At 37.3% G+C, this 13077-nt stretch overlaps 1 protein-coding gene across 1 annotated transcript; it reads left to right on the forward strand.

Annotated features, from left to right (window-relative positions):
• Positions 1–12007: 12007 nt before the first annotated feature.
• Positions 12008–12607, forward strand: LOC143850535 (uncharacterized). Its single transcript, XM_077359777.1, has one exon. It carries the CDS (start codon positions 12008–12010, stop codon positions 12605–12607), a length of 600 nt encoding a protein of 199 aa, XP_077215892.1.
• The last annotated feature ends 470 nt before the right edge of the window (positions 12608–13077 follow it).

Below are 13077 nucleotides of genomic sequence, written 5' to 3' on the forward strand. Positions count from 1 at the left end.
TTTATCCAAGCAAGTTTGCTGCTGTAGGTGACTTGCCCCCAAGGAGGAAGAGAAGAAAGAAAACCTGTGGAGACTCAGATGATGATGATATTGGTTTCAGTTTGTTTGATTAGATTTCATTTGATTTTTAGGGCTGCTTGTTTGATAAATTTGAGTTCAAAATTTTAATCACTTGATAATCGAATTTCTTTGTTGATTGGGTGGATTTATGATCCCCAATGAATGTTGTCTGCTTTCTGTTTATTGCATGTAAGAAGTGCGCTTGTGAAAATAGTCATCCTTTAACAAATGCATTGTAAAATAACCAAATTATTACGTATTGAAGGGTATTTAGCCATTTAACATTATAGTAAGTGTATCACGATCACTTATGAAATGATGAAGAAGTCACTTTTGTTGCAACTGATTATGTTGATAATTGATGCTTGCCATAATCACAATAGCTTGTTGTATATTCTGAAACAAACAGGGCCTAGAGAGTTTTTATTTTCTTCCCCATCACTCTGTTATATTTAATATTTTTTTTTTTGGGAATTGCTAGCGTCCATCACAGAAGGCATTTCGCGGATGGTCTGTCGTCAGACACCCACCTCGTCAATGGAGACAAAAGCTGTTGTCTTTATTCATGAGGTGGCTGGTCTGACATGCGACAGACCAGCCGCGATGGACCCAAGCAAATCCCATATTTTTTTGAATGGTAAAGTTATGTTTAGTATTATTTTATCTTTATTTTGGGGTTTACTGACATTCTTGGTCCCTGGGTTTTTCCCTTCCCTTTTCTGTTTAAAAGAATTTATGTTGCCATTCAAAAAAAATAAAATAAAGACCATATGATGTGAACTATCATATTAAAAAATGGAGAGAAAACTCCACGTAGGAGGAAAATAGGGGAGAAAAGACCTAAATGGAATAGGCTCCATAGTCCACAATTATGGATAAGCACATGAAAACATAGTGATTTACAGAACTTTGTCCACTCTTGACTGAAGATTCTACCCATCGGAGTCATCTTGGTCTGCATTGAAACAAGTTTCAAGTGGAATTGGATAATTTAAAATTAAAACCCTAGGTGAGCATCCTAAAGTGTATACAAGTTATTGGCGTAAGGGGCACATTCACGTGTCCTACAGGATAGTGTGTCCTTCAGGATAGTGTGACCAACAAGTTATAGCAGATAATGTAATGGGCACATTCATGCGTCTTCCCAAATAATGCAAGCAACTTCATGATTGGACATTGAATGCATAAACATGAATAAATCCTTTCAATTAAGAGTTCACGTTCGAACATAAATATGTAGCAGCAGAATATTGCATGTTTTACACAAAAAAGTTTGTCTACTCTGCAAACTAATTACCCGTGTTTGTTAAAGGAAACTGTGATGTACAAAAATGCAAAAAAAGAAATGAAGAATTGAAGCAGAACTACAGTACCTTTGAGGTGCCAGTGACAAACTGCAAGAGAAGAGCTTTATCCTCCTTGCTGAAACCTTGAACCACCTCCTAAAACCATTGGACAACAGGAGATGCAGCACTGTAGCCAGAAGACTCAGTATTTGTCCTCATATCATCCACTGCATGGCATGAGACACAAGAACATAAATAACAAAATAGAAACATGGTATCATTATTTTCTAGCACCTCCTTAGAGGAAACAATGAAGGCATCAAAATTTCATCACGTATTGATTAATGATTTAAGGAAAGTCCAAATGAGTATGAGAACTCACAATCAATGTCTGGAAGTCCACTAATCAATTATTTCTAGTTCCCTATCATTCAAGATAGATATCTATTGGGGTTCCACGCAAAAGCAATAGTCCCACATCGGACATGTGAAATGGATGTGGATGGGTTATAAGGGAATGGGCACCCTCCCTCTAACGGCTAGCTTTTAGGGGCGAGTTCTACCTGGTGTGATTCCCTACAATATCAAATCCAGAGGGATCAACACATTGAAAAGCTATGGCCTCAATGTCATGATATTGATTCCCTACAATATCAAATCACGAGGGATCAACACATTGAAAAGCTAGGTAGCCTTAACCCCGAGAATGTGCTTCTAGAAAGATCGAGTGAAATGAACATCCAAAAGCTGCCAGTCAAATAGAGCCTTCCCAACCTGGACGGAAACGAAAGAATTAGATATAAATATTGGAATATAACAAGAAGGCACATACCACTCTCCCAATGAACTTGAAGTAAGAAAGGTGATCTGTTTGATAAACAGAGTTGGGATTTGGCTGAAATGTTGATTCATTGCCCACGATCATAAAAAGTAGAGCACCCTTGTCAAAAATGACCCTAGAAAACAAACAAAGACGCAAAAATGTATAGGGCTATACGGACTCGAACCATAGACCTTCTCGGTAACGAACAGTCAACCAGCCCTTGAGATCTTGAGCGGCATGCATCTGCAGTTGATTATATGAATCTTCAAAAGCTCTTCTCACTGAAATTCTTAGATGACTGATGATGATCGTATTGGTGTTTTATTTTTTATCGGGAATGAGCCCATTTGTTATCAAATTCAATAAAACGCGAGACTTTCAGCATTAGAGAGAATGATTCTCAAGCAACCCATGGTTTTTCAGAATAAAAGCATTTAACAGTTTATTGTGCTTTTCAGCTAACTATACGAAAGCAATTAGTTTATCATCAGCTTTTTCATGGCTCACAGATAATTTCTGCGCACCAGAATTTGTGGCATCTTCAACATCAGAAGTCATGGCCAACAACTGACTGCCGAGGATGTGACCTTTCACAGGTTACAAAGAAGCGCTCTATGTATGGAAAAATATTCTGGGTACCTGCTGGAAGTCGATCCATTACACCAATGCTGGTGGATGCAGAGCTCCCATATACAGTAGACAAATCAGATGCAGAATCTGAACAGCTCTCTATTTTGCTTATGCAAAAGTTCAACTCCATCCACAGTAGCTCCAAAAAAGCATTTATGTCCCAAACCTGAGAAAGATTGTCATTATACTCTTTTAAAGGTAGAAGCTGAGGATCTTTCTTCTCAAGTAATGACACAATAAGAGAGATCAATGCCTGTAGAACTCTCAAGATTGCATTCCCATCAGTTGAAGAAGGGCCTTTTCTGCCTCACCGAAGCTATGCAATTCACTCATTGCAGATTTACACAATTTTTTCACAGAAACTGCTAGCTCATTAATAAATAAATGGCAATGAATGAGAGCAATAGTAACTAACTTCTTCAATGCCTCAGCCACAAGACCATATGTATAATCTGACAGACTGCAAAAAAGAAGAATATGAGAAATCTGAAAGTAAGACGGAGATAACATTTTAAAAAAATGCAAGAGGACTAGAACTATTTATCGAAGCTATGAAAGTTGTGGAAATGTACATTTCTCAAAGAAGCACACAATAGCAAAGACTGACACTTTCGTCCTAGAAGAAAATATGAGTGATAGATTCGAATTTGTATGAATAGATCATTATGAATATAGTAGAGAAAGGATAACTACCATTCACATATCTTTTAGGAGAAAGCCTAGGTTCATAGCTGTGATGTAGCAAAATTATGTTCACCTAACAATTGAAAAGGTGTAAATATAGAGAGGAAAGCATGATACCAGCACAAGTTTCATACCAAAAAATGAAAATAACAGAAGAAGACAGAAGTATGTTATGCTAGGTTGAAGGTGCATGGTTCTAAGTAAATGGATGTAACTGGCATACAATCAATTAAAATAGGCGGTATAATTCTAAGTATGTAAATTTTAATTTTGACACAAGCACCAGCAGTTTTTCTCCATGCTTCTTGCATATGTTCAGGTTATATATGGATAAAAATGAGGGAGGATTATATTGATGGAACATGGATCTCTTTTATCAAGCCCGGGATAAATTGGTGAAACTAGCAACTGTCAACAATTTCCCCAGATTGCATGTAATTGTGGTGAGTCTCATCTATCAAGACCAAGGCCCATTGATCTTGAGAAGATTAGAAGCCAAGCTACTGGGGTGTGGATCCAGCAGAGACTGTTAGTCGAACAATCACTTTAGAATAGATTCTTAATCTCCTGTATTTCCTTTTGACAACCATTGTGAATCTGGTAACTATGATCTTGGGAAAAGGATTAAGGGATTAAAAAGTTTTGAAATAGTTCCTTTGCAAGCCTTTTGTTGTGCCTCCAAATCCCTTTATCCGCCCAACTTACAGGAATAATGTCAACTTGGCACAGAAAGTTACTTGCACTAAAGAAATAGAGTTTATTGTTTGTTTCAAAGCCTTTGTTTTGCCTTGTGATGGAGGAATTTAGTCTCAAGACATCAAGCTGTTAAAATTATCAATAAGTTGATGAGAATTTATTGTGATAATTCCATTGCGGTTTTTCGTTACAAGAACAAGAAATTAAGGGGTCAATGTAGTTTGACTTGTTGTGAGGAAAATTGTTCAAAATCTTAATTTTTTGTGTAACACATAAGCACTGCACTTGTGTCGGCAGACTCCATGACCAAAGGCTTGCCATCGAAGCTCGGTAAAGAGCGTGTTGAATGCATTAGGTTGGTGGACAAGCATACTGGCTTTGGATAGTGGGAGACTATATAAACGTTCACACAATTGTGTTGTGATCACAATATGTTTTGATTGATTCTAATATTTTACACTATGTGTTGCTCCGTAATTAGTTTTGTGCACATAAATGGATGTTATAAAACAAGCAAAGTGCCCATAAAAGATATAAAGTGGACCATAAGGTTGATTGTGATCATGTTGGTGGGGATAGTAGCTCTGTGGCCATGGGGATGTTATTGGATAGAATTAATACAATGATTACATTATCCGTTGCTTTTATCTTCACTGAATGGAATAGTACGAAAAACCGTTGCGGATAAAGTATGCCGATCAATGTGAAAGCCCACGCCGGCCAAGTGGTAGAATGTTAGAATGTTGCCATTCTTAGGTGGCCTGGGCATAAGCCATTCTTTGGAAAGTTTGGCCAAGTGTCATTCACAACATGGAAACATTCTTGCATTGACAAAAGGTGTAGAAGAAATTGTTAGAGGAATTAGGTCAAGCAAGTCTACTCACCGGTCTGTCATTTGTCTACAATAAAAATTCTTCTTGCTTTGTCATCTATTGAGCAATATGTTGTGCATAAAATGGATGTAAAGACGGCTTTCCTTAATGGAGACCTCCCAGAGGAAATCTACATAAACCAACCTGAAGGGTTTGTCATGGAAGGCTTTGAGCACAAAGTTTGTAAGTTAAACAAATCTTTATATGGTCTTAATCAAGCACCTAAAATGTGACATCAAAAATTTGACAAGGTAGTAAAGAGCTTTGGTTTTCAGACCAGTTACTCAGATAAATGCCTTTACTTCCGTTCTGTGTCGAATAAGGTTGAAATTATTTGCTTGTATGTAGACGACATATTGATTCTTGGTCCCGATCTCTCTGTAGTGAGTGACGTGAAATCAATGTTGGCTAACGAATTTGACATGAAAGATCTTGGTGTGGTAGACACCATTCTTGGTATGAAAGAAAGTTTTGATAGGCAAGGGATCACTCTTAGCCAAGCCCATTATATTGAGAAACTACTTTCTACATGGGGATACAGTGAGTGTAAACCGATTGAGACACCATTTGATTATACCAAAAAGCTTAGACCTAATGAAGGAGCCAGCGTGAATCAGTTGGATTATTCTAAACTTATTGGTAGTCTCATGTATGCGATGAGTTGCACTAGACCAGACATAGCCTTTACAGTTGGCATGTTGAGTTGTTTCACTAGTAATCCTGGCCATGAGCACTGGGATGCTCTTATGAGGCTGATGAGATACCTTAAGGGTACTCAAGGTTATGCTCTATGTTATAATGGCCAAACTCCAATCCTGGAAGGATTTTCTAATGCATCATGGGGCTCAGAATTAGGAGACAGTAAATCTATTAGTGGTTATGTATTTACACTGGGTGGAGCCACTATTGCATGGAAGTCAAAGAGATAGACTTGTATAGCTCTGTCATCTATGGAATCAGAACTTTATGCTCTAGCTTCTGCAGAAGATGAAGCAGAGTGGATAAGAGATCTGATCCTGGACATTCCATTGACCCATTTAAAGATTAACTCTTTAGATTTGTTCTGTGATAATCAAGCTACAATTACGATTGTGAAGAACTCACTCTTTAATGGTAAGAGGAGACATGTCAGGCTGAAACATGTCACGCTGAATTATCTTATCAAATAAGGTATTATCACTTTGGTTGATGTGAGATCGAAGGATAATCTGGCCGATGCTTTTACGAAGGGACTGATCAAAGATCGAATATTCAAAACTGTGGGGGAGATGGGGTTAAAGACTGTGTAGACATGTCTTAACCTACATCCATGTTATTTTGAATTTTTTAAATCGCCCTTTCTTGGCCAAGATAAGCACTTAATATGTTTCAGTGATGTTTACAGTTGTCTTTATGTCATTCCACATTTGATGACATGTCCTTCTTGGGAAAGGTTGTTTCATTCCAAACTTGATGATACATCTTAACTCAATTTGGATATGATGGCTGTAACATTCCAAATGGAAACATGGAATGGTTCTTTGCAAAAGAAATTATTTTGGTCTCGTTCTTGTATTGAAACTTGACACTAGTGAATGGTTCTTTGCAAAAGAAACTATTTAGGTCTTGTTCTTTAATGAAACTTGACATTGATGCTTATTGATATTTGTTTTTTCAGCCAATATGAAATGGTACTAAGTTCTTCTGGTAGAACTAGATACTTTTGTATTTTACACAAATGATTGGATTCATTTTCATGAAATTCATATTTGGTAATTTACAAGAATTGGCGAAAATGGAGGAGATTGCCTCGATCTGGATTTTGATGGGGATGACTTACTTGATGAGTGAATCCTTATAGAGCAGTGGGGACTATTATTTTCTTTTCAGTTGGAAAAATAGTTCACTTACACGTGAAACTGCTTTTGTTTGAGTTTGGATTATTTCTAAAACTCTTGGTTAGTCTTAAAAGTATTCTTGTTTTCAGTTGGATTACAGATCTTTTTTGATATGGTGCTATGGATGATTCAATATTTTGTTTGAACATCACGTTATCTATCTATTGGATTGTGCTTTATGTAGAACATATGAGGGGATTGTTGGGTATATAATATAACCCATGTATGTTCTAATATAAGTCCATAAGATAATGGACCGGTGTAGTGGGCCTACATGGGCTAAAGTCCATTAACCAGTCATTAACCCTAGTGTATCTATATATATAGGGGCTGGAGGCAACAAACTTGGTATTCCAAATTAGATACCTTGGGTGTAATGACTGGTTAATGGACTCTAGCCCATGTAGGCCCACTACACCGGTCCATTATCTTATTGGGCTTATATTAGAACATACATGGGTTATATTATATACCCAACAGAAACATGCCTTCGACGGTTTTGATGAGCTTAGATTTGATAAGATTAGAGGCTAATTTTAGAAAGCAAGAAGCTTCCAACTTCTTCATATTGTTTATAAATTACCCAGCACTCCCTCTTCCCATACTCTCTTGATTGAAAATCACATACTCGCTCTATCTCTCTTGTTTTGGTTTTGGAGAAAAGAGAGCAAGTGCCCTTTTCCACGTCTAAGAGCGGAGGCTTTCCATCAGCCTAGAAGAGTAGGAGGGGAGAAGATACTCTGGCGGTTTTTTTTACTTAGACTAAAGTCTCAAAAGGGACTTTAAAGATCCGCAGGAAAATAAAGATCTGCCGGAAAAGTTAGAGGAGAAATTGTCCACTCACTCATGGTATATTTACCTCTCTCTCTCTCTCTCTCTCTCTCTCTCTCTCTCTCTCTCGGAATTGAATTCTTTGATTTTGATATCCAAAGAACCGTGAGGGACCAACCATAAAGCTTTATGTGTTACAATAGGTTTTGGGAAATGATATCAGCAAACCAACTTTTTGTTATGCATGCTCTCTAGCTTGTTTTTTTCATTTTTAATTGGCTTGTAAGAGTTTTTGGGAACCGTAATGACCTTTTGAGAGCACTTTAAATACTAGAAGACAATATAGTGAGCACATATATTAATATATGGCTGTGCTGATATCATTTCCCAAAGTTTTTATGCGAATAAGATTATAACGGCATTTCGCGGATGGGCTAAATAAGAATAGGAAAGTGATATATTTGCCACATTTACTTCCCCGGGCCACCCCTTGTAATGTAAAAAGAGTAGTCATAAATACAATTGGAGAGGGGTGAGGTGGCCTGGGGGCGAATATATCATTTCCCTAAGAATATATGTAAATAATTTATAGAACTACCAATAGAAGCCTTATTCTTAATACACAATCATAAACACTAAGAGTGTTGTTGGTGAAAATAAGGGAAGAATTATTCTGTAACAAGTTTTGGCCTTCCTGAACTGACTGAAAGGAAAAGCAACGAATTTTCGATCATGTCGACCCGATTCATGGGCTATTCATGAAGCCGTCAAGGTGTTTCCAACATCGATTACAAACTGATATCTAACGTCAGCTTTGGCGAGCCGCTCCATGGCCTTGTTCACATAATCCATTGGAACAAGCTTGATATCTGCTATTATATTATGCTTGCCGGCAAAATCGATCATTTCTTGGGTCTCTTTCTTTCGACCTATAAGACTGCCCGCCACAATCTTTCCCCCTGTGAATTCAAAATGAAGAAATCTCACTCCTTAAACCTCACTTAAACCTAATCAAAGAGACTAAGCCCTGCTTGGCTTGCAGGAAAAACATTTCTAGTGAAAAAACTTTCCTAGTAATTGTTACTTTCTTTTCCACAATGTTGATATAGTTAATGTAGACGGATGTCAATATAAATTAAGGCGCTGTTTTTTTTTTGTTGGAATCGTAAATTCAAGCCCTGATTAGATTGCAAGAATAACATTTGCGACAGAAATTTTGTTGGGTAATTTTTGACTTACCACGATTTAGAGGAAAATTATATAATTATTGCTAATTTAGAGCAATACATCATAAAGAAGGTCTCTCTATATAAAAATTGAAAAGCTTTCGTTCAAGTTATCTGAAAAAATAAAAAATTTTAGAAATATTTTTCCTTTTCAAAATTTTCCTACAATCCAAACAGGGCCTAAATGTCAATCTAAATAAAACTTTAAATGTCACTCTGGGCGATGATGGGCATAGAAACGTGAAGAGAGTTGTGAGAGGAGAGAATGGATGTGTCGAGGAATCACTCCACATCCGTTGAAGCGAGAAAAAGTCGCTCCCAAAAATAATGCCAAAAAATAAGGATGATTTTTTTGAATTGGATATTAAAGTAGTTACAGAACGACATTCTTTCCTATTTTTATTCCCAGGGTGTGAAAGATGCGAGAATTCATTCCCAAGAAACACGCCCTAAAGAACGCACCCTTATTTTCATTGTAGATGATCCTAAACTAACAAACCTCTTTCCATTTTCGTCCTCATCTTTCCTTCATCTCTTTTGTTGCAAGTTGAATGGTCGTCTCTCTCTTTATTTCTCACAAAGAATTAAACAACCATTTCTTCGGAGATTTAGTTCTAATTTCATTGCCATAATCAGTTCATGTGCCTTTTCTTTGCATTGATACTGATTCATCAGTTGACTGGATGATACGAATATATGGTTTCTATTAAAGGCTATTTTTGTCTTTGTAATATATGCATCATATAAATATGAAATTGTGTGGAAGAAAACTCTAACGCTCTCTCACGCCATTCTCCATTTCTTTTTTTTCTCTACCTCATCATCACGTAAGAACTTAACAGTTTCCATGGTAGCAGTTTAGTAATACATTTTATTTTTATCAGTAGTTTAGTAATACATTTGAAGCACTAAGAGGTTTACTTTTCATTATTTTCATAACGAGGAAACCCCCTTCGGGCTGCAGCTCAGTCGATTTTATAAAACTAGTTGTTCTTAATTTTCTATGTTGAATTAGAATCCCCGACGTAAGAACCAATCTCCTAGAGTGTAAGATCTTCAACATTATTCACGATTTCAAGAACAATATCCAACAAAGATGCATCATTCAAAAAATATATCCAACAAAGATATCATTAGTGATATCCTAACATCTGTGAGTGAAAGAAAGAGAAGAGAGAAGAGAGAAGAGAGAAGAGAGAAGAGATGGGGAGGGAAGAGACGAGACAGTTCAATGTCTTTCCCTCTCAAAACATGTATTATATGTGTGAAGCTAGGGTTCATGAACACTGACTAAAAATGTTAAGTCTATGTCACTAACAATGTCTTGGGCCACTCTCCCTAACGGAAGAATAGTCTCAACCATAACTAGGAACTTTTAAGGTCTACAAGGAACCGGGATACCATATCTCCTTGCTCCTTAGGATCTATGAATCCTTGAGCATGGTATTACTACATTGCTACCTAGGGATGAATATGTGTCAAATAATACGCACATCACACATATTCAATTAGATAATAGCCAATATATGTCATGGAATGAGACCTTTATAAATACTTAAATGACAATGTACTGGCTTTTAAGGCACTAACTCTAACAACCGTGTACAATTATAGCAAGATTTGTGGGATACGATAGAGCTTTGGTTTGTTAGGATATGGTGGAGTCCCTCAGGTGGTGACAGTATTGAGATTTGTCTCTTGCGAAATCTCCTATGAACTGGTGGAGTACAGATTTTTTTGCCACCTTTGGATATTTCTCGATCTTGTGCCACGTGTAGTGATCTTGGATGATCGAATCCCACCCTCATCAGTCATCTTGATTGACCTGGAGATTATTTTCAAGTGAGAATTTATTTCAATTCCACACATGTTTTTAAGGAGAATTGCCTAAAGAAAAATTGTCGTATGCAAACCTGAGAAGTGAGATTTTTGGGCTACCTCTTGAGAATTAAACTGGTTTTACCTTCTCCAACTCTGCTAGCTTAGATAACTGAGAAGATAACACTTCGTCACATAAAATGTAAAGAAGAGAGGTAATCCCCTTGTAAGAGTCATTTGCGTTTGGATAATTTTACCATGAGGGCTTCCTCGGGCGTGTTCGGTAACACTTTCCATTCTCTCCCGAAAAATCAGGTGGAAATAGATTAATGAGAATCTTCGAAGTGGTTCTGACTCGCTCCAAAAAATTCCGTTATTTTGTCGGCAGAAAAAAAAAGAGAAAAGAAGGAAATCAACTCTGTGGACGGAATGAGATTCACAAGATTTTTTTTTGCCTTGCCGAACACGTCCTTAGGTTGCATTTGGATGACTGGAATGAGGAATCAAAATTAGCATCATATTTTGATTCCTATCCAAATTCGCTCGAAAATGAAATGAAAAAAATAGAATAAAAAATTTAATTAGAAAAATTTTAATACAAATTTCATTCCAATTGGGCCGGGTTGAGAGTATAACCTCTTGGGACAAGAAACAGATTACAAGCACTCCCCCATTTAATTCCCCCTAAATGTCATTTTGCCCCTTGGTTTTTCGTTTAGGTTTTTAAATCAAATGCCCGGCAGAATAGGAATGGGGTGCCAATTCCAACCTTGATTCCTGCAATCCAAACAAGGTTCTCTTTGGATTGCAAGAATTTTTTGGAAGAAGTTTGGAAAGGAAAAATATTACTAAAATTTCCTACTTTTGTACATGTGTAAAAAAAGATAAAATAAACCAACCCTATTCAATTTTCAGTTAGAGGGACCTTAATATCCCTCTAAATTAACCATAATCATATAATTTCCTTCTAAATCATTGAAAGAAAAAATTTCCCATGAAAAAATTTCAGTTAAAAATGTTTTTCTTGGTACGGGACCATATCTAGGGATGATCTCCCAACACCCCATAAGATGAACGGTTTGGATCACTTGTCCTTGTGCCTTTTCTCACACGTGCAATTTGAGGCTCCATCGAAACAAACAGGCGGGAGATTTTCACCCCTCTTCGCGCTTCCTAAACCCCTCCTCTGTGTTCCACTGTTCCAACGCCAAAACCCTAAAAATCCTCAATACTCCATGTTAGGCTTTCATCTCTACAAACCCTAATGGACATCCACAAAGGCTCATGGATTCTCGAATTCCTCCTTCGCCAACCAATCGAAGACTGGGTACTCAACAGACTCATCTCAATTCTCCCCACTTGCAGACAAGATCTCCGTCTAAAGAAAATAATACTCTTGAGAAGAATCTGTACATCACTTTTGAAATGTTCAATCACAGAGAAAAGTCTCCATTCCTTGGAAACGATCGAATGGATCGACCGTGGAATCGGAATTAGGGTTTCGGAATCGATGAAGGCCGCATACTGTGCGGTGGCAGTGGAATGCGCTGCGAAGTATTTGAGGGAGAATTGTGTTGATTCTGTTGAGAGAATTTGGAAAATTAGGGTTTCTGTGATGGAGGGTTCTGGTTTGGGTTCGGAATGGTTGAGGGAATCGAGAGATGAGATAATAGAGGCGATTGGGAATGAGAGTGTTTGTGATAATTTTTTGATGAAGGTTACACGAAAGGATGCTTTGGAATGTGTTTGGGTTTTTTTGGAGGAGGCTGTGGGAGAATTGGGTCCTTCTTTTTTGGAATTTGCAGCGGAAATGGTTTGTAGTAAGGAGGCAAATGCGCGAATTTTGGTTGGAAATGTAGTGTAATTGAGTTAGGCGATGGCGTCACTTGCATGGAATTGGATCCCCCTGTTGAGATGGAGAAGGAAACTGTGCTTGAACCAGCACATATAGGTTGGTTGTCTGATGTTTAATTTTAGTTTTCTGAATTGGAATTGCTTTTTCTCAAGGCACATAAGGATACTGGCAATACCATGTTTTAATAATTGCACAAAATCAGCTTGTATTTTCTTCTTTAATTGGCTTCCAAGAGCTTTTTGGGAACTATAATAACCTTTTACATCTGTTTAAACAATAAAATTAATATGAATTAGTGCAATTATAAAAACAATTAGGGGCCGTTTGGATACGTGGATTTTAGAATCCAGGTTTTTGTTTGAAAACAGTGTAAAAGAGGGTCATGATCCAGCTGCTGGTATGCTGTCCTGGCAGCGTTACTTGGATTTTAAGTAAGAAAACCAGGTTTTAGAAATCTCTCCCCATCCTGCGATTTCTAA

This window comes from Tasmannia lanceolata, unplaced genomic scaffold, assembly GCF_043159265.1.
Source record: "Tasmannia lanceolata isolate RefF3 unplaced genomic scaffold, GAP_Taslan_0.1 ptg000018l, whole genome shotgun sequence".
NCBI lineage: Eukaryota > Viridiplantae > Streptophyta > Magnoliopsida > Canellales > Winteraceae > Tasmannia > Tasmannia lanceolata.